The 22,889-nt window shown below is 39.8% G+C and overlaps 1 protein-coding gene across 3 annotated transcripts in view; it reads right to left on the bottom strand.

The window, feature by feature from the left end:
• Positions 1-22,889, bottom strand: part of INTS1 (integrator complex subunit 1) — a 2,399,836-nt gene that overhangs the window by 1,638,757 nt on the left and 738,190 nt on the right. For all 3 annotated transcript variants that reach the window (XM_044089756.1, XM_044089757.1, XM_044089758.1), the window contains exon 15: positions 9,440-9,597. In XM_044089756.1, coding sequence (XP_043945691.1) covers positions 9,440-9,597 — 158 coding nt within the window. The remainder of the gene's footprint in view (positions 1-9,439; positions 9,598-22,889) is intronic.

Raw genomic sequence — 22,889 nt, 5'->3', positions numbered from 1 at the left:
AATATGAAAGTCTCTAGAGCACACAAAAAAATACAATTTTTGCAACATCCCATATTTGCACTAACTATAAACTCTAAACTAACTTAAATGGCAACTGACAAGTTATTTATTTGAAACAGTCTAAATATTAATTGTGCCCTTGAAATATTGTTGCCGTTTTGACAAAACAAAACCTGAAATGAAAAAGGAATGATTTGAAGGAGTGAAGTATTGTACAGATTTCAAAGACAGATACTGACATTACAATATAAGTAGAAATGTATACATGCAAGGAAATATTTAAATGCTTTATACTTTTAGTTGTTGTTGTTGTCGTCTTTCAGCTTTTCCTGGTTAGGAGTCGCCACAGCGGAACTCCGGTCCGCTAATGATTGGCAGTAGATTTTCACGAACGCCAAGGTGCCAGCTCGACATTCAACCTTCAACGAAGGCACGCCCATTTATGCATGTCTTTCGAATGCCCACCCAACCGTGGGGAGGACATGTAGATTCCACACAGAAGACACTTCCCACACTCCAACTGAGAATCGAATGGGAGAACCTCTTGCTGTGAGGCAACAATGCTACCGCTGCACCACCGTGGGTATATGCTTAATACTTTTAGTTAAAATAGCTTACTGTTAACTTTTTGCTTTATCAGAAAATTAAAAGAGCTAGGAAATTATTTCTAATTTGTTTTTATAATGTTTTAAAGTGATGTTAGTCACTGACTTGTTTACTGGATTGCGAGTCATGTACAAGATGGACTACTGAATGTTATTTCTGTTTACCTATGTTTGCTGAATTTCTTTTATTAGTACTGATTTTAAAAAAGGGAAAGAAAGGGAAGGGAAACCTCTGTTTTTGGTCAAGGGAGGACAGGCTTAAGGGTATTCTAACTGCCTCGAGAACTCTCTAAGATGCTCTAAATACTATTTGATTAATACTTACCTAAGGTAAGTCTTGATTACCATATAGGCACCTTCACATTCATTATAGACCTGATGTGATTACCCGTTCTGGAAGCAGGAGGTGCCCTATGCAGGATGGGAATTGTCAGGGTGATCATAGTTTATTTTTAGACTCTGCTTTGTAAATCTATAAATATGTAAAAGCACTGCATACTAGAAAGTAGGGAGCCTATACTCAGAGTCAGGATACCAATGATAAGCCATGTCTTTCCATAAGTGTAAGTTGAAGTTGGTGAGCTGAAGAGTGGGAAAGTAAAGGAAGACAGTACACCTACAGTAAATTCATATTTTATTGGTAATCACTCATTGTCTCCTGCAGAGTCCTTTTAGTCAAATTATTTTAGTAATAATCTATTTGTTGTTGGTTTGTTTAGTGTATGCTTCACTGATGCATTTAATTTATCCAAAATGACATATCTGACATGTTTGGGATCTCTTAAGGGTAACTAAATAAAGTCCAACATAATAATTGTTTAGACTACTAACATTCCATCCTGATATATAAAATACTATAGAACAATAGAATAATATAGAATTTCATATCTCTTTTAAGAAAATTCTCCATATAATAATTTAACATATGGAGCTCAGTTGATATTGTTGGTTAAAGGTATGAGTGATAATCCAATAGATCTATCTATCTATTGGGTTAGGAATGACTTTCATTCCATGTTTAATGGGAAATTCATATGTACTTGTATTTGATACTTTAGAATTAATGTTTTATAGAAGTACTTTTTAAAGCCTGACCAGAATTTTACCTTACTTATATTTAAAGAAGAACATTAAATTACACTCCCAAGTTTGCACACACAAAAATAACATTCAGTGTTATCAGAGAATATGGTATAACTACTATAATCAAAACAAAAAAAGAAGCAAAAAAAGTTTCTTCCAACAATAACTTGAAATGGATTTAACATTCTTATCATTAAATACTAATGTCTTAAATAATGCAAATAAAAGATCAAACCTACTAAAATATTTAAAACTAAATAAGGCACAAGTAGTATTTCTCCAGGAAACACATTTTAAGACTAATGATAGCATTATTTGGAACCCTAAAGACTATACAGTCTTAGCTCAATCTTCCTATAGAACAAAGACAAAAGAGTATCAATTCTCTGGAAGAAAAACATAATCACTTAAAAGTTATTTATAAATATGAAGACAAAGAAGGTCTACTAGCATTTGTTATAATTAAATTTAATAACAGAATACGGACCTTAGCTAATTTATATTGTTTCCCAGGAATTGGAGCAGGAACAGTTAAAAAAACACCTAGATTTTATTTCCAATAAATATAAAGGAAATCTTATACTGGGAGAAGACTTTAATTGTACCTTAGAAGCTTCTGAAACCACCAAGAAGTCTTTTCGCATAGCAACTATTTCAAAATCCTTAAAAAGACGGATTGATTCATTTCATTTAATAGACACTTTTAAAATAGAAGATGGATAAATCCTTATTATTTTCCCATAAAGGCCATAGATCTGGAACACAAACCAGAATAGACAAATTATTCGTAGTTCAAGATTTACAAACAAAAATCCTCAACTTCTCAATAGTTCCATGCCCCTTTTCAGATCATGACTCTCTGATAATGAAGCTCCAAACAGAGTTTAAACCTTTAATCCTCTCAACTAGAATTCTATCATATATCACGAAAATTAAAGAATTCAGATCCTGGATGTTGTCAGAAATACAATTATTTCTTGAAATTAATATGACAGAAATCAGTAGAGAAATCATTAGCGTCACGGTTTGGGACTCATTACAAGCGTATTTATTTGGTAAGATACCTAGCAGGTACAAAAACAAAGTTAGAGAGTGGGAAACTGAATCATTAGACTTGCAAACCAGACTCAACAGCAAAATCTAAAAAAAAAAAAGAATTGTCCAGAAGTCAAAATTAAATAAAAAATATAATGAAATTCTAGCACACAAAACTTGTCTAGCCTTGGAAAAATTAAAAATAAACTCATTAGCCACCTCCCCCAGATATCTACATAACTTATCTACAAGAATTAAAATACAATCTAAAGAAAATAACATTGGAAGTATATATCATGAAAAGAAAGGGAAAAAAGTATCAGATAAAGGAGACATCCTTGAAGCATTTCGGTTCCATTATATGGAAACACTTCAAAAAAGAAGATTTAGATACCAACCAAATAAACTTAGATACAAACCTTATCAATATAAAAAAAATTCCCGAAAACTTAAAACTAGACCTACAAAAACCTATATCCTACAAAGAAATTATTGACAAGATAAAAGAAAGTAAATCTAACAAAGCTCCAGGGATAGAGTGTATAATTAGGGAAATTTACAGACTCTTCCCTTCAACAGTAATCTCCCTTTTTCATAAAACTTTGCTAGAAGTCCAGTCAGAAGCAAAAATACCACCCTCATGGAAATATTCTCTCATAACACCAATTCTAAAAGCTAATAAACCACCAGACCTTTGCACCTAGTACAGACCTATATCATTACTGAATAATGATTACAAAATATTCATGTCAATCCTAGCTAACAGAATGAAAATCCCACTTTTAAAGACAATTAATAATGATCAAACTGGATTTTTATATAACAGGCACACACATGATAATATTAAAAGGATACTTACTCTTCTTGATTATGTGAATAAAAAGATAGATAGAGAAACACTTACAATCGGATTAGACATAGAAAAAGCCTTTAACTCCCTCAACTGGGAATATCTATTTAAAATTTTAGCATTATTTGAATTTCCTCCTCCCTTCATCTTAGTACTAAAAAACATGTATATTAATAACTTAGCCTGCATTAAATTAGGTCCTTTCACCTCAGAGTCTATCCATACAACGAAAGGTACTAAACTAGGATGCCCCCTTTCTCCTATTTGATTTGCTTTGGCTATAGAAATACTTGCAGAAATAATATGCAATAATCCAAGAATAAAAGGAATAGAAGTCTATGAACAGTACATATCTAAAATAATGCTTTTTGCTGATGATATTTTATTAACCCTATCAAACTCCAGACAGTCATTAGGAGAGCTAGAAGTAGTAATGGAGACATTTTATAAGATTTCAGGTCTACATTTTAAAAGATCAAAATCAAAATTTATATTTTTAAATAAGAAAAAAGAACTGCAAGTTACAGATACATCCATCATAGGAAAACAAGAACTTACGCTAAATTATTTAGGAATAGTGTTATGCAAAAATATAAACAAAACAATATTAATAAATTATAAAAACATTACTGAAGCAATAAAAATATATATAGAAAAGTGGAGCAAAATTATGTTAACTTTTGAAGACAGATTGCAATTAATAAAAATTGTCTTATTGCCAAAAATATTACATGCAGCATTAGCAATACAGTTAATTCCTGATAGATGCATTCTTAAAGAAATAAACTCATGTTTAATAAATTTTTTATGGTATCCCAAAAAGAATAGAGTAGCTCTAACTCATCACATCAGACCCTGGAAACAAGGAGGATTGAACTTCCCAGAAATAGAAACATATATATATATATATATATATATATATATATAAAATATCTGTGCTTAAAACTACAAAAGACTGGAAAAACCCAAATTATTTTGCCAACTGGAAATAATTAACAACGGCTATATTAACAAATTAATTTAATCTATTAAAAAAATTTTAATAGACAAATCAAACAAACCCTGGTACATACTATGCATAAGTATACAATATAATACAACAAAACCTTCTAAAACAACACTGATTAATCATTGCATCAATTCCTTTAGGAATCTTATCAATGCAAACATAGACCTAAAACTTTGGTTTGACCTTTTAACCCCGTTTATCATCACTAAGAACTTTCTTCACAAAATATATAGGGAAACAATAACCTCCTGGGAACAAAATTGATTCTTATGCTGGTTTCAATGTGTAAATAAATTAAATGTTTTAGATATACATATGATAAAAAATGCTTACAATATTCCAACACAGAACTGGTTAACCTTACAATTTTTTCTAGATTTATGCAGATTAATAATTACTCATTTAAATATATTCCAAATCTAATAAGTTTTCTGTATGAATGCATATATAATAGTTGTGAAAAGAAAAATTCCATTTCAAATCTATATAAAGAGTTAATAACATATAAAACAATTCCCAAACCATCATACTGGCAGTTCTTAAAACAAAAGGTCAGTCACTGCAGTTAACAGAAGAAATTAAAACTAACATCTTACTATCAGTTAATTATACCTCTAACACATAATACTGGACAATATTTAACTGGAAATATTTACAGAGAGCATTTTTAACACCAGATAGAATTAAAAAGATCAGTACTACTGCAAATGTTTTTTGCTAGAGGTGTGAAAACTCAAATAAAGCAGACTGGATTCATATTTTTTATGAATGTAATAAAATTAAATCATATTGGAATGGAATCAATCATTTTTTACAAGCTTTATTTAATGAATCCTTTACCTTAACTAAAGTATTGATCATACTAAATGTAAATGAAGGTCCCTACCTGAATAAGACAAATAAGCATTTGTTACGGACAATACTTGCTATATCTAGGAAATGCGTTATCAGAAGGTGGAATTTAAATACACCCCCCGACCTTGGAAGAATTTTACACTTTACTGAAGACAACTGCATCGATGGAAATAAAAATCAAAGAACTACGAATCTATCCTAGGCCATTGGTAAATAATCCTTGGAAAAAAGTTACATCTTTGTTGGACACTCTGCAATAATCAATATTGTATCTCTGATAACTGATCTGTTAATTCTAGATTTAATAACATACAGTGCATATAACTGAAAGTCAGGCTATTTATTGTAAATATTGTATATAGTTGTTTAAAATGATATTTAAAAATATGTAAATGTTATTTTAACTGAAAATAAAAAAAAAATTGAGGAAAAAAGAATTTTCCTTGCAGATAGCTGGGGTTTTGTGACCAATAGTTTGAAGTAGGTTGTCAAATAAACTTGTTTCTCCGGAGTGAGGAAAGCCATCTGGGAAGTTGTGTTCGAGCTTGCTCCCAGGAATACAATCTGTTGGCAGGGTACTAGGTGAGAATTATTTTTGTTCATGGTGTACCCCCCAGTGAGGTTAGAAGTTTCTTTACAAATGCCAGATGTTGTAACAGCAAGTCCTGGCTTTCTGCCTGAATCAGACAATCGTCCAAGTATGGGTATATTTGAATATTTCTCTGCCTGCAAAATGCAATGGCTGGAACTAGACACTTTGTGAATACCCTGGGCGCAGTAGATAAGTCAAAGGGAAGTGCAGAGAACTGATAGTGCATGTAGCCTGCTTTGAAGCGTAGGTATTTCCTGCAAGATTCCCTTATTGGAATGTGCAGGTAAGCTTCCTTTAAGTCTAAGGTTGCCAGCCAGGCATCTTTGCCTAGCATAGGAAGAAGCTGTTGAAGTGTTAGCATTTTGAATTTTGGAATTACCAGAAAGGTGTTTAGAATAGAGAGTTCCAGGATAGGACGCCAGGAGCTGTATTTCTGGGTACCAGGAAAAGTCTGGAATAAAAAAATTGTCCCCTTTGTTCTGCTGGGACAGGTTGAACAGCCCTGATACTTAGAAGAGAGAGAACCTGCTGTTGGGCCTCTGCCTACTGATTTGGGGTTAGGTCTGGCCAACCGTTTGGGGTTGGTAGTGTGTGGAAGTGGAATCTGTATCCTTGGGAAACTCTGTTCAAAACCCATTTGTCCTGGGTAATGAGTTCCCAGTTTTTTGCATGCAGGGTGAGCTTTCCTCCTAAGGGAGCAGGCAGTTGAGCAGGGCTTGGAAGGGTTAAGGTTAAGTCATTGTACCATTTTTCCGTAAGGGGGTGGCTTACTACTCCCTGCTTTGGAATTAGGAGCTCCCCCACTGCTTAGGTCTGTGTGCAGCCTGAGACTGTAACCTCGGTGGTCTGCTGTTCCTGGGTTTGGACTGTGAAGGTCTGGAAGAGACTGGAAAGGACCAATTCTTTGAAGGCCAATGCCTACTAAATCTAGGAGGCTGTACTTGTAAGAAATCTTTAACAGTTTGCATAGATTTAGCTTTTTCCTCCATCCTTTTGAGGACTTCTGCTTTGTTGCCAAAAAGGCAGTCTTGGTTTAAGGGAGCATCCAGTAATTTAGCTTTAACATGATCTGGCAAGTTTTGCTCCTTAAGCCAAGCATGCCTTCTAAGTACAGACCCAGTGACAGCAGCCCTGCAAGACGCTTCTAAAGCATCAAAACCACATTGCAAAGTATGTTTACAAACTTGTTCTGCAGAATGCATTAAATCCTGTAATTCTTTGTGTTCAGCACATTCAGGAATTAAAATCATTTTCTGTTTAAGTAGTCCCATAATATGCTGCTGATACTTTAACATAAGAAACTGGCAATTTAAAGCCCTAATGGCCAAAGAAGCAGAAGTGTATACCTTCTTACCCCATCTGTCTAAGGCTCTAGAGTCTCTATCAGAAGGGGTAGGATTTTTGGCAGCAGTAGCCTTAAAGCCTTTTGGTCCTTGGGAAATGGTATCTGGATCCGCAGTAGGATTCTTGAAGAGGAACTTGTGAGAGTCAGGTACTCTGTACTACCTGTCAGGTTTTCTGGGAGCTGGAGGTAAAGTGTCTGGGAAAAGGCTAGATTCCAAGAAAGCATCATCTACAACGTCCAGAACAGGAGGGATAGCTAAAGGCCTGTGTTGGGGAAGGAGAAAGAATTCCCTAAGTCTCTTTTTGGAGTCAGAAAATCCTGGCTTTCCAAGTGGAAATGCTCCCTAAGAGTTGGCACCATTCTCAGTCTTTCTCCTGTGTTTCATTGCACCAATACTATTTGCCATTTTATAAACTGCCTCTTGACCTACCACAGCTACAGCCCCTCTTTTACATTGATGACTTGGATCCAACTCTTCTCAAGACATCATTCAAAATCAAGTTCATGTTGACCTACAACTAAACAGTTTGATCTGTTCTAAATCTGTGCAAGGTTTCACTGAAAGAAAAATCTTCTAGAGGGTAAGCAGAGGGAATGGGATCCTTTGCATCAGAATCCTCATAGGTAGGTATGGGGAAATCCTGGTAATCAGAAGGAGCAGAAATATCAGATTCCTGATCAGAAGAATCAGAAGGAAAATCAGTTCTAGGTCTCTTTGAGGGGGAAGGCTGGCTTCCCCTAATTAAGGTAATAAGGTCTTCAGCCATTCTAAGCATTTGTTTTATAGGCATATGGGCCTGAGCTTGCGGTTTGGTCAATGGTTTTCTAGGCGTGATGTGAGTTTTAGGCCTGGATGAAGATGATGGCGTCAGTTTAAAATGCAAGTCTATAGGTCTGAATACACAGTCAGGAGCCGGTGCCTGCACAGCGGCTCCCGATCCATCCAAGGTAGAGACATCCGCAGGGTTCATAGTCGAAGAAGCATCTTGCGGCATACCAGACTCTGAATGGGTCTCAGTAGAGGCCTGCAAATCTGAAGTAGAGGGTATGAGGGGCTGCGAAAGTGCCTCACTGAGTACCGGTGGACTGGCAACTAGCTTAACGTAAGCATCGTCGTAGTTTTGGACCTATACGGTCTGTCTTTATCCTTACGTTTTTTTTCAGAAGATCGGTAGTCACATGGTGTAACAAAGCCATTTCGGAGTACTGAGACAGAGTACAAATATAATTTGCTGCAAAGCTAGCCCGACGACGAATAGTTTGGGGGGTTGAACAAGGCACAAAATCGACAGTGAGGGACGTCGTGGTCTGGGCCTAAACAGGGGATACAGTATAAATGAAAATCTCTAGGAGGTATTTGCTTTCCAAAGGTAAGACAATTGTTAACTTTTACTGACATCGGCTGGAGCAAGAAAAAGGATCCCCAATGGGGTACTTATCTTTTTTAAAGACTTTGGATCTGAAACTCGAAGAAAACGAAAATTTCAGGAGTCGGCCGACCGGTACTTGCAAACTGCTTCGGCTTCAGGCACCGCACGGCAAGAAAGATTGATGTAATGGCATCAGCTGCATGTTTTATACCCCTGATGACCTGACGTCATGGAAATTTAAACAGCATCCAATGCAGGAATCCGAAGACTCTGGTATTCAGGCCGGCTGAGGGCTACCTGCAGGCAGATAACCCAAATGTGATGACTGCAACAGTGAAACACGAAGAACATCCATTAAATATGGCAGCCAGACTCAGCAAGCTCATCAAAAACCAAAGCTTCATACATTCCAAGCAGATAAGCCATCACAACTCCATATACAACTGAAAGAAACGCATCAAATACATAATAGGGTTGCTTACTCTGATAAAACAAGGGATTTTGAAATGTGTGTATAAGTAACCCAAAAGCAGTAGGACTAAGAACTCAGAAACATAACTTCACCAAAGTTGAGGTGCCATTATTACACTTCTATCATAGCCAAAGGCTTGATTCACTGCCTCAGCCTACAGTTTAATGCAACAATTCCCACTCCTAAAATAATCCAAAATTCCTTGATAAATAATAATTCTTACCATCTGCCTGCACAGATGCTGCCCTCTTTACCAGATGGTCTGCCAGCTCCATGGCATCTGCAGGTCCAAGAGGAAGTTCTCGCGAGAGACCAATGACCAGAATTCGCATCAACGTGTCTTCCAGTAATGGCACCTCTGAGCATAACCGGAGAAAGAAACTGCAATAAACAGGTAAGTGGTAAAGAAAGGGAATTCTGCAGCCAGTTGTAAAGATCATAAAAAGGCAGGCTCACAACAGCTCATCAGCCAAGCATTAACAATAAAAAAATGCATAAATGTGATGGAACAAGTGAATTTGTTACTTGAAACACACTTCCACATTAGCATACTACATGATTTAAACTAAATGAGCCCTGTAAAGATTTATTAGGACTACAGTTTCAATCGCTGAGTCATTTCTTTCCCTGCCACTAAAGTTTCTGACTTAAATGGTGTACATCCTCAAGCAAAGCAGAGCGAAAGAACACAAGGCAGATACTGGAAACCTCCTCACATCTGATAACCGAAATCCCAGAAAAAGGATACTACAGCTCCTTTTTATCAATATTCCATGTCTTTGTTACCAAAACAGGAAATGATTTTCAGTCAAACCACAGCAAGAAAAATTCTAGGTGACATTTCTAGTGTTTTATGTAAAGAGTCAGTGCTGGCACTCTTCTTGATTAATGTATCAGTAAGTGACATTATGTGGATAATGCAAAGCATAGCAATGTTAGTCACAAACCGGAAAGGTTCAGAGTTCCTAAATGGATCTGCTTAAACTGTCTATGATGGTAAATCTAAGATGAATGGAGAAATCTTGGGAATTCGTCAAACAATGTACATGTGATTTGGGGACATGGAAGAACATATGGCACCAGAAAAACTTGTAGGAAGTGCTACAATATACAGGATCACAGGACTGCTGCTGCCTGTGATGACAACATGAGATCCAAGTCAAAGAACAAGCTCTCAATTTAAGTACTCATCATAACACGGAATCAAGATTTAGATCGGTAACAAAGTGAAGAACTTGGCATTCTACAAAGATATGGGAAAAACATTGCTCCATTGTGTTTATTTTACTTATCTAACAAGATAGTTGGGCTAGTCTGAGGATCTTTTTCAGTCATTAACCAGGCCAATTAAGCAACCAGATTAATAATGTAAATGAAAATGAACTGGTCAACATCACAGATCAGTAAAAAAATACATTTATCAGAAAAAAAAAATAACCAGCGTTTGCAAACTAATACATGAAGTTTTAAAATACAGCACACTTAAGAAACAGGAGAATCAACAGGAAGGAAGAAGAATCACAAGGATAAAAATAGACTGTAGCTTTGACTAGAGATAAGCAAACTAGCAGTTAACTCAAAAACACCCGCAGACATTCTCCTTCATTAAGAATAATTTTAATTGTTACATGAATATAGTTCAGTTATCAGTCTATTAAACATTCTGTAGTACATTATTCCATGAATCTGGGGCTATTTTACAGAAAGTGTTTCTAGTAGTAGGAAAGCTACAACAGCTGAATTCCTGAGTTAAAGTCACAATGAAAACAGGTTGTTTTGAAAAGTAAGTTTATCTTCAAGTGGGGACAACAGTTCTTGTGTAAAAGTTTGACTAGGTTCATAGGTAGGTACTAGGCTATCGGCCTGGGGCATATATAAGCCTAGCCAAAAAAGTTCCCTTGCTTTCGACACCCAAGAAAGTTATTTTCCTATGCCCCTGTCTAGCAGAACCACAGAAGTGATCCCCGGGGTGAATTTCCTATTTCCCACCCAGTTGTTGAGATTTTTCTTAAAGAGGGCTAATGAGGAGCTTTGCTTGACATGAATGGGTAGACTGTTCCAGAGCATGGGAAGTCTCTGGGACAGGAATCTATCCCTCCAGTATGTTCTGTTTATTGTGGTGGCAAGGTTTAGGTCCCTGGAGCATGTGGCTCGGAGGGATTGGGGTTTCATTAAGTGCAGCATGTGTAAAGGATCTAGGTTTGACATGGCTTTGTACGTTAGGCAGATGTCACCTCTGATTAGGTGATAAGCAACAGAGTAGAGCTGGAGTTTTTTGAGATGGCCTGTGCATGGCATCTGTTTGAGGCCAGTAATTCTCTTGGTGAGATATTTCTTTGGCCTTTCTAGTTGTTGTAGATGTCTTGTGAGGTACATGCCAAACAGGGCGTACCCTATAATGGGTCTGATGAGGGAAGAGTAGAGAGTAACAACAATGACCTCTTTTTTTCTGGAGGTGAACCCCTTTGTGATGAGGTGTGCCATGTATAACGATTTCCTGACTACTGTGGTGATGTCATTATCAAAGGAGAGACTACTGTCCACCTGTATCCCAAGGTCTCTTGTCACACTTTCAGTGCTTAAGAAGGCTACCGCCTATGTGGTAGTTCATGAGTACAGTGTTTTTCCCAAAGGGGATGACAACGCACTTCTTGGCATTGAGCTTGAAGCCATGACTTTGACACAAGCATCAGTCTCAGTTAAGCCCCTTGGTAGAATGTCCACATCATTAGGCGTTTCTATTATGGCACCTGGTTTGCAGTCGTCTGTGAACTTCGTTAGCCAAAGACCTGCTGTATTAGCCTGGACGTCTGAGAAGTAGATGCCAAAAAGGAGAGGACCCAGGACTGAGCCCTGTGGTACTCCACTTACCACTGGCCTGAAGTTGGATTTGTAGTCGGCTACTTTCACTGTATGGGATCTGTCAGTGAGCCAGTTGGCCACCCATCTTGTGACACAGGGATTTATGCCCAGTCTAGTGAGTTTATCTATAATTCGGGAGTGGGGGATGGTGTTGAAGGCCTTGGCAAGGTTAAGGTAGGCTGTGTGCAACACCTTACCCTCGTCCACGGCTCCGGTGACTGCTTCAAAGAAGTCAATCAAGTTTAGGAGACATGACCTACCTTTTACAAACCCAAACTGAGTGGGGTCCAGAGTTTGGAGGTTACCTATGTCCTTTTTTATAAGCTCGAAGATATGTTCCATGGCCTTGCAGACCAGGCTCTTCAGGCTAATGGGGCAGTAGTTCTCAGGGTCCGTGGTGGCGCCCCCTTTGTGGAGTGGGATAACCATCGCTGAGCGCATTCAGTAAGCATAAAGCCTGAAGTGAGGCTATGATTGAACACTGTACTTAGATGGGGTGCCAGTTCATCCAGTAGTTCATGCAGAACGCAGCCTAGGATGTTGTCAGGTCCCACTGATGCTGTGTTCTTGGCTTTGGAGAGTGTGGTCTTTACTTGTGCAGCCGTGATTACAGGGGCTTTGCATTCTTCCGATATAGTGATGGGCCCTTTGTGTGTGTGTGTGGGGGGGGGGGGTGAAGTTTGCACTGAACCTATTTGCCAGGATGTTGGCAATATCAGTTGGTTCTGTATATCTAGTGCCATTGCGCTGTAGCTCAGAGCAGATCTGAGTGTCACCATTGAGATTCCTGACATAGCTGTAGAATGCTTTGTGGTTGTCTTTAGAATCACTGGCGATTTTATTTTCGCAACTAGCTTTGGAGGATTTTATGAGGGATCTCAGCTTCTTACTGAGGCTGACCAGGGAGTTCCTGCAATCAGGGGATTTTATTCTTTTTTGCAACAGCTTCTTCCTTCTGTTGTAGAGTTTATTTATGGCAGGGGACTACCAGATTGACTTCCTTTTTTTTGGAGGATAGTGTCTTGGTTCTGTTGAGGATGGAATGATCCATGCACTCGTGTATGTGCTTATATAGTGCATTTGCATAGGATTCAGCAGTAGTACCTCTATTTTCCATCTGTATGGGTGTCATTAAGCTTGCCACTTCTATCTTAAGAAGCATGAAGTGGGCTTTGGAGAAGTTTTTACAGTGGTTTCCTTAATGGGGGGTGGGATATTGCTGTCTAGGATGATTAGCTTGTGGTTGGCTCTGACCAGCAAGGAGCTGACCTTTGGCTTGGAATATCAATTGCCCATACTGGTAATGACAAGGTCCAGGATATCGCTGCCTCTGGTGGGGGTATGGACAAGCTGTTCCAGGCCAATGGAATTTATGAATTCCACAAAGCGTTGACCAAATGAGTTAGTACATGAGTAGTTCTCCCAGTTGATGGTGGGGTAGTTGAAATCGCCCATTATTAGAGTATTGGGCTGTACCTTAACATTACTCAGTATTATCAAGAAACGTGCAGTGGGCATCCTGGGGCATGGCAGGGGATCTGTAACAAGCTACAACCTGGATTGCAGTCTTGCCCAGTGTTAGTTGCACTTGGATAATTTTGGATCCATTATGTTGAGCAACTAGCCTGGAGGTGTGGATTATCCTTAATGAATATGGACACGACTCCTCTAGTGTTTTGGTCCAGGTTAGGTGGCCGAAAGGTGTGGTATGAGTTATAGCCTGGTAATGCAGTGGTGCTCTCTGGAGCCTTGAACCAGGTCTCTGTCACTGCACAGATGTCGATTTTCTCCATTTTAAGGAGTGCCTCGAGTGAGTGCATTTTGTGGTTTAGACTTCTAGCTTTGAGTAGCATTACCCTCAGATTTTGCTTTCTTATACCTGCTACGGTGGTGAGTTTGTCGTTTGAACCTTGCCTAAAAAAGGCACTATAGGGGTGGCAAGAGCCTTAGCCAGTATCCAGAATCCCAGGGGCGAAAGGTGTAGGCCATCTCTGGCAAAGCATCGTGGTCTGCTGATCATGTCATCCCAGGTAGACAGACACTGGATCCCCTTAGAATTACACCAGAAGCTTAGCCAATTGCTGAAGTCAATCATTTTGTCTTTGTATTGTGGTATCATTCTGGGTGATGGCAGGATGCTACTCAGGGCTAGGGTCATACCTGTCTGGGCTATAAGATCCGAGAGCTCCTCCATGTCTCTTTTCATGTACTCCAGGGAAGTGTATCTCAGGTCATTCACACCAACATAGATAATGACAGAATCATATTTGTACTTGTTGTGGAATGACCTGAGTGCTTGCATTATGTGGCGGATCCTTGCACCCAACAGGTAGCGGACAGTAGCTTTCTCCTCATTTAGCCTGGTGAGTGGGAGATCAGTGTGCCTGACGATAGAGTCACCTATGACTAGTGTGTTGGGTATTTTGATTTGTCTTATGGGCTGAAGTTGAGTGGCGCACTGATTTTGTGGTCTGTGTGTCATTTGGGTAGTGCTGGGGGGGTGGTGGCTGCTTGCGTTTCAGCTTTGGAGGTGTCTGTTTGGGCAGATTTTTATTGAGAGCCTCAGCAAATGTAGGTGTGCGTTTTGTGTTACTATGTCTGGGTTTAGGTAGTGTAGGTTTAGACGGACTATGTGTTGAGTGTGGTGTGGTGCAGGTGTTTACCTTCTCCTTTTGACTGTCTAGTACAGTCTTGGCTGGAGAAAGCTTGGCTATATAAGTGCATCTCTCACAGGTTGCAGTGTTGGGTGGTAGGAGGACAGGGTTTTCAGTGTACATGAGGCAACTGCGACATTGCCCAAGATGCCAGATTCATCAGGTGGACAGGGGAAAATACCGGGAGCTGACCCTTAAATTAATAAGCACCTATCCAGGCATGTCTAAGTACTAAAAACTGTTTTCCTACTAACAAGTGAGGAAAGTTGAGTGCTGCAGTAATCTGTAGATTATTTAGTGCTTGCAACGAGTTTTGAACAAGTGCTTAACACAAGGAAACAGTTTTGAGTACTAAAACTAGAAAACTGACTAGTTCAAAGGGAAAATTAGAAGAGTAGACTTTCTGGCACTGGGAACAGTTTAACCCTAGTTAAATGGCACTGCACGATGCACAAAACCACACAAACACGAGTTTTTAAACAGAAAGATGAAAGGGAGAGAAATAGCCCAAAATGGACAATAAAACTACAGATTCTGAGCTGAAACCACTCCTCCAGTGACAGATAGGCTGCTCAAAGCTCATCACTCTCACTGATGAACAGAAAAGCTTCCTTCTATCTTAGTAAGGTCTGGGCAACACAGAAACTACAAAACAGCCCAGAATTCATCAAAATCTGAAAACCGGACTCTAATGGTTATAGAAAGGCGAGGAACGATTAGAGAGAGAGAGAGGATTTTTTTGAATATCAAAGAACTTAGCATTTGCACTAATGGGCATGGGCAACCATGTGTATACTGAACAGTGTAAAACTGATACTCATGTCAGGTTGAGAAATTAATGAACCTTAGACCTTAAGTGTGTTTTATAGAGAAAGTAGCGAGAATAACAGTAGTTCACACTCCAGTTTGTGCAGAAGACTATGAATAAACATATCATTTCCTGCCTCAGGAGTTAGGGGTGAAACACAAGTATTCACTTAATAACACATCAAGTATCCCTGTTATTAGACCTGCAGAGTAGCTCCCTTTTAGGATCAGTTATAATGAAAATGTCAGTTCTGAGTAGCCTTTCATGAGTACCAAACACAGTAACCGTAGACATCTTTGCATCAACAATTAACTTATTTGTTAATATTTTATATAATTAAAGTGAACTTATCCTGTAGGCACTTAGTGACAGTTTGAAAAAAATTGTGAGCCCTAGTTAAAATTTCATCTATACAAAACACACAATTCAGGAACAGAGTTCAAGGAAGACTTTATATTGCTAGTGACTCAGTGGATTATGGAGGATCTTTCATTAACAAAAATGTTGTTAATCTATTTGCAACTTTTGTTAGTGCTTCTAAAGCAATGGACTACAAACTAAGACACCAAACTGTAGTACAACTGAAGTCATGGTCCATTCTTTGGGAAGAAAGTACAAATGCAAATATTTTTAAAAATGTAGGTATTGCAATGTAAAAAAAATCCTAGTTAAAAAAGCATGACAAAAGAAAGATTAAAAGCTTCTCCCCTTGCAGCAGTTACTCTGATCTCCAGAAAAAAACTGGAATCTCCAAGTCACTAGGGGAATTGATAACTACTCCCAGCTTGCAGATTAATGCATTCAAAGTGACAGTAAGATATACAACAGCTGCACTGCACTGTTTTAAATCCATCACCGCAGCTCTTTTGCTCATGAACTCAGGATTTCTGTATGCTGTGATTTCTGTTTGATGCTTTATTCTCGTCTTTGGTAATTTTGGAGACCACTTGCTATTTTTGTTGCATATCGGCATATTTTCCCTGTTTGCTGCTGGCTCATAATTCTGTGATTTCATTCGTTATGGCAAAACTAAGAAAGACCTTCAGCGACCTAAAAGAATACAGTTGTGACATCCCTAAAAGAATGGAAAATAGTGGAACAAACTATCTCAGTTCTCATCTTCTGACTTCCCCCAGTTGTTGCCATTAAAACTGTATTATGTGTACTCACTTTCATCCCACGTGCCTTCAGTTTTGCATTCTGAACCTGCGGCAAAAAAAAATACAAAAAAGAACTAGTTCCACTACAGAACCCTGAGGGGACACCAGTGATAAGTATCAACTGTCAATTGCAATTGTACATTTTAGAACTGAGGCTCACAGTCTAAAGAGATCATGGACAACTCAACACCAGTGGGTTGATCCCAGAATGTTATTGCCGTACCAGAAGATGATATTGATGAATGTCTTTTCAAACAGGATGGCAAGATTAATAGAAACCGGGACCCACAGTTGTGTCGTCATGGTCTACTGGGTAAATGTGTGCACTGTGTACCATTAGAGGTTCAAGAAGCTGTTCGTAAATTAAATAGAACAAAGTACAAGCAGAAAACCATAACAGTGAGCATTACAAAAGTCACTAATCAGAAAGGAAAAGAAACTGAGTCCACATTCCAGGATGAAGAATTGCCGGCTTTAGAAAAAGTAGAAGAAATTATCTGTACTGAGTCACTTAAAAAAATGGTCCATCTGATGGAGGTGAAGCAGATGACAGCATACCACAGCCAGCAGGTCCATCTGATGGAGGTGAAGCAGATGACAGCATACCACAGCCAGCAGGTCCATCTGATGGAGGTGAAGCAGATGACAGCATACCACAGCTAGCAGGTCCATCTGATGGAGGTGAAGCAGATGACAGCATACCACAGCCAGCAGGTCCATCTGATGGAGGTGAAGCAAATGACAGCATACCACAGCCAGCAGATCCATCTGATGGCGGTGAAGTGGATGACAGCATACCACAGCCAGCAGGTCCATCTGATAGCGGTGAAGCAGATGACAACATACCACAGCCAGCAGGTCCATCTGATGGCGGTGAAGCGGATGACAGCATACCACAGCCAGTAGGTCCATCTGATGGCGATGCAGCGGATGACAGCATATCACAACCAGCAGGTCCATCCGATGACAGTGAAGCAGATAACAGCATACCACAGCCAGCAGGTTCATCCGATGGCAGTGAAGCAGATGACAGCATACCACAGTCAGCAGGTCCATCTGATGGTAGTGAAGCAGATGACAGCATACCACAGTCAGCAGGTCCATCTAATGGCAGTGAAGCAGATGACAGCATACTACAGTCAGCAGGTCCATCCGATGGCACTGAAGCAGATGACAGCATACCACAGTCTTCAGGTCCATCCAATGGCACTGAAGCAGATGACAGCATACCACAGCCAGCAGGTCCATCTGATGGCAGTGAAGCAGTTGACAGCATACCACAGCCAGCAGGTCCATCTGATAGCAGTGAAGCAGATAACAGCATACCACAGCCAACAGTGGAATGTCAAGAAGATGTGGATTGCTGTCCTCCTCAACACCATGAAGGACTTGAACTGACACCATTAATCAGAAATGGTAGTGATGAGGAACTCTTTAGGAGCCCGAACCATGCAGCAGAGAGCAGTATCAACATACCCACAGAGCGGGGCACTGTCATTGAAGAGCCCACTGCCATTAGCTTTGTAAGTGCCCTTAAAAATCCAGGTGTGTTGGAGTTTTCTCTCTTCTTACTATTTGCCAAGCTTGTCAGCTACACCTTCCTTTACTGGCTACCACTGTTCATTCCCAACGTAGCACATTTAGATTCAAAAGGTGCTGGAGATATATCTACGCTCTTTGATTTTGGAGGAATTTTAGGTGGGATAATTGCAGGTATAGTTTCTAACTACACGGGAGGGAGAGCGACAACCTGCTGTGTGATGCTCATTGTAGCAGCTCCCATGTTGTTCCTGTATAACAATATCGGTCAGAATGGAATTAGAACCACAATTGCTATGCTGATGGTGTGTGGAAGTCTGGTGAATGGTTCATATGCTCTCATCACTGCAGCCATCTCAGCTGACCTGTTTCAGCTCCTGCTTCACATCTGGAATACATTTTGGATCGCACCTGGTTTCTACAACAAGCTTTCTGTACTTTTTAAGGGACCAAGATGGGGACCAGGAAAGCTAAGACTGGGTCTTCCAGAGGAAATTCCCAAAATTTGCTGTACTATGAAAGTAGAACCGGTATACCCGAAGAAGAAAAACAGTAATTCTTCAGATATGGGACTGATGCACAATTAACAGTACAAGCAGAGGTCATTATCACCTTTTCATGCAAATGTCCGAGAGCAGCGAACAAGACATGGTGGTTACATTGGTGAAAGTGGTGGACTTTCAAGAGAAAAAGAGTGACCTTTGGAACATTACAGTTTGCATGATGAGCGTAGCACTTCATACACACACCAATCTCATACAAATCCCCACCCTCTCTCATACATACACCACACCTCACAAATCTATACTACAATGCCTACCTTCCCACAACAAGCTCTACTACTATCTACCCTTTTAATATCCCTAACCTACATTACCCACCTTAGCCTCCACACTAATACATACCTAACCACACACACCACCACCTCACATCCCCCAGATATATCCCACTCATATTCACAGATCTCTCCAGAACTTTACTCCTCCAGCCAATCCAATCTTTTCAAACTCTCCTTACTCCCTACATCACCATCTCCTCATCCCACTCTATCTACTTTCTCTAAGACAACCCTCCCCCCAAAAAAACATACTTCCCTTTATCCTCTACTTTTCTTCAATCAGCTCCTCTCATATCTCACTCTCTCTGTCAGGTGACATCCACCCTAACCCAAGCCCAACCCCTACCTGTACCCACCCTAACCCAAGTTCTAATCAACACAAACACAAGACTATCCGCCTCATGACCCTAAATGCACAAAGCCTCCGTAATAAAATCCCCAACCTTCATGCCTGGCTCTCTTACAACCAGCCAGACATAACCGCTGTCTCTGAGACCTGGCTCAAACCCTCCATCAGAGATAATGAAATCCTTCCTCCAGGCTACCGCATTATACGCAATGATAGAACTCATAGAAAAGGAGGTGACGTAGCAATTATCTACTCCTCCACTCTCACTTTTACTCCATTGACCAACCCCATCCCAACATTTGCCAATGCAGAAATGACTGTAGGCTTTCTAAAACTTAACAACTATAAATCCATCTGCATCTGCTCCATCTACATCTCACTCTGAGACAATACCAAAACTCTGGAAGACATCCTCTCTTGGTTCAACTCAAACATCAAATATGAAGCCTACATTCTTGGTGATGTAAATATTAACTGGACCTCTTTCCTCATAGATACCCCATCTCACTCTATCAACCTCTACAATTTCACCCAACTAACAGACCTCCCTACTAGGCCAAACAAAGATGGTTCCTCCGGTACCATCTTAGACTGGATATTAACAACACATCCCAACCGTATCTTGAAAGCTGGTGTAATACCAGACCCCCTAGGCGACCACTTACCAGCCTTCACTGACCGCCTATCCTCACACTTAGAAAAACAACACATTTTCAAACAATCCTGTAACCTATCTTCCTTCAACCCCGAAATCTTCTCTGAATGCCTCAAGGTTACTAATTGGTCCCCACTGAAAATCCTTCCACTAGATAACGCCATCACATATTTTAATCAAACCTTCCTTACCTTACTTGATAAAGTAGCCCCTTTACAAACCAAATGTATCAAAACAAATTCCTGCCCCTGGCTATCCCAAGAAACTAAACTGATAATCACTCAGAGAAACAAAAAGTGGAAACTGTACCAAAACAGAAAACCCCACCACCCTCCAAGAATATAAACATCTTCATAACCTGGCCAAAAAATCAATAACAAAAGATCGCAAAAACTACTACAGCAGTCTGCAATACAAACACTCAAACAATCCAAAGAAATTCTGGACATCCATCTCTTCAATACTCAACCCTGGTAATAGTTCCAACCCCTGCCCCAATCCCAACCTCTCAAGTCTTGAAACGGCCACTAACTTCAACACATTTTTCATTGATTGTATAGCTAAATTATCCTCCACTTTCCCCAATCCATCCATCATTACTAACCCCTCACCCTGCACCCCAAACCCCCTCTCTCTCACCCCCCTCCTCCACCGCTATTCTCACTTAAACCTGTCTCCACCTATACTATAAAAAGACTACTACAAAAGCTAAAACCATGCCGCAATGCCCCTGACAACCTTCCAGCAAATTTTCTTCAAATATCAGCCGAATCTATAGCCTATCCCATATCCATCCTCATTAATAGATCCATTCAGGAATCCTATGTACCAACCATCTGGCGTTATGCATACATAATTCCTCTCCACAAAGGTGGTAAGAACACAGACACTACCAACTTCAGACCCATAGCTATACTCTCTCCTCTCTCTAAAATTCTAGAGAAAGCCATCCACTCCCAGCTCATGCCCTACCTAATCCAGCACAAACTCCTCTCCCCCACCCAGCACGGCTTCCGCCCAGGCCACAGCACCATGACAGCCCTCATTTCCTTCCCCGAAACAGTCAACCTGGCACATGAGAGTGGCAAATACGTATCTTCTCTATTTCTTGACCTCTCAAAGGCATTCAACACTATTTCCCATTTCCTCCTCCTGTCCCAGCTCTCACACTTGCATCTATCTCCCTCAACCCTAGACTGGTTCTCCAGCTACCTTTCCACGCGCCAGCAAGCTGTACAATGGAAAGAGTCAACCTCCCCTTTCTTACCTACACCCACAGGAGTTCCCCAAGGATCAGTACTTGGCCCTCTGCTCTTCAACTTATTCATTAACAACTTTCACCTCTCCATCCCTGAAGCCTCAGTCATCCAATATGCAGATGACTCCACTATCATCTGCTCAGCCTCCTGCCCCTCCAAACTTCTACTTAATACCCAAACAGCCTTCTCCAAAATTGAATCATGGATGCAATCGCATCACTTGGCCCTAAATGCCAACAAAACAAAGCTAATAATATTTAATCCCACTAAAACTTCCCAGTTCCACAAAGTCCAATTTTCCATCAAAAGCCACAATAACACCCCCCTTGAAATCGTTCCTAGTACCAAACTACTTGGCATTGCCAAAGATGAAAACCTAAAATTTGACTCCCACATCCTCTCAGCAATCAAAAAAACCCACCAGAAAATCGGCCTCCTCTACAGACACATCTACTACCTTACTCCATCTTCCCGTCATACCCTTGCATCTACCTTCCTTCTCCCCTCTCTTGTAATGGTGCTCCCCTATTCTCCAACCTACAACTCGGACTCCGTGCTAAACTTGAGGCCTGTTACAACAAAATCTGCAAATTTGCAACCAATTCTAAGAACTCTTCCCATCACTGTCACTCCCTACACACCCTAAACTGGCTAGAACTCCACAACCACCTAAAGTACCTACAACTTACAACAGCCCACAAACTCATCTTTAAACCAGCAGAATGCCCCTCTCTTGCTAAATCTCTAACACCCTACACACCTAACCGTACCCTGAGATCCACAGGCCAAAACCTCCTGCATGTACACAAACCCATCCACCCAACTGGTAAACTACTACTATCCCACACTATAGCCAAACTATGGAACAATCTCCCCACACCACTACGTAATATACCTAACCACAACAATTTCAAATTCATGCTTCTCTCCCATCTCTCCTCCAAATGGGAATGTCCTTCACATGCTCCCACCTAAAACTCCCTCCCACACTAATAACTCCACATCTAAATCATCATTTCTTTGCCTACTTTAACTTAATTCAGAGATCTTGCTCAGAACACCTTTTCATAAATCTTTTGCATGCATGCCTCTGGTCTACCTTACTCATATTCTCAGACTTTCATTGATTGTTTTTCTTATCCATTGTACCCATAATATTGTTTTCCTCTGTAATATTGTTAATTTGTCTCTATTCGTATGTATTTGTATGTCTGTTTGGGGCTTTTCCCCTCGGGTCTCCACTGAAAAAGGGTAATTCTTACCCAGCTGGACCAACCCGGTTAACAAATGCAAATAAATAAATAAATAAATTATATATATATATATATATATATATATATATATATATATATATATAGACAGAGAAGGAGAGGGCCAAGTAAAGGAGTGTTTCAGTTGAATAGTTATAACCAACAATCCTACATGTTCTGTCTGAAACAAACATGAGCCACATTAAAACTTCATGACAGAAGCCACAAAGTGCAAGGTTTTTATATAAGCAACTGGTAGCCCACAGTGTCAAATGCTTTTTTGCAGTCAAGGAAAATTG

This window comes from Protopterus annectens, chromosome 12.part0, assembly GCF_019279795.1.
Source record: "Protopterus annectens isolate FY-2018-M chromosome 12.part0, PAN1.0, whole genome shotgun sequence".
NCBI lineage: Eukaryota > Metazoa > Chordata > Ceratodontiformes > Protopteridae > Protopterus > Protopterus annectens.
This window is presented reverse-complemented; position numbering and strand designations above follow the sequence as displayed.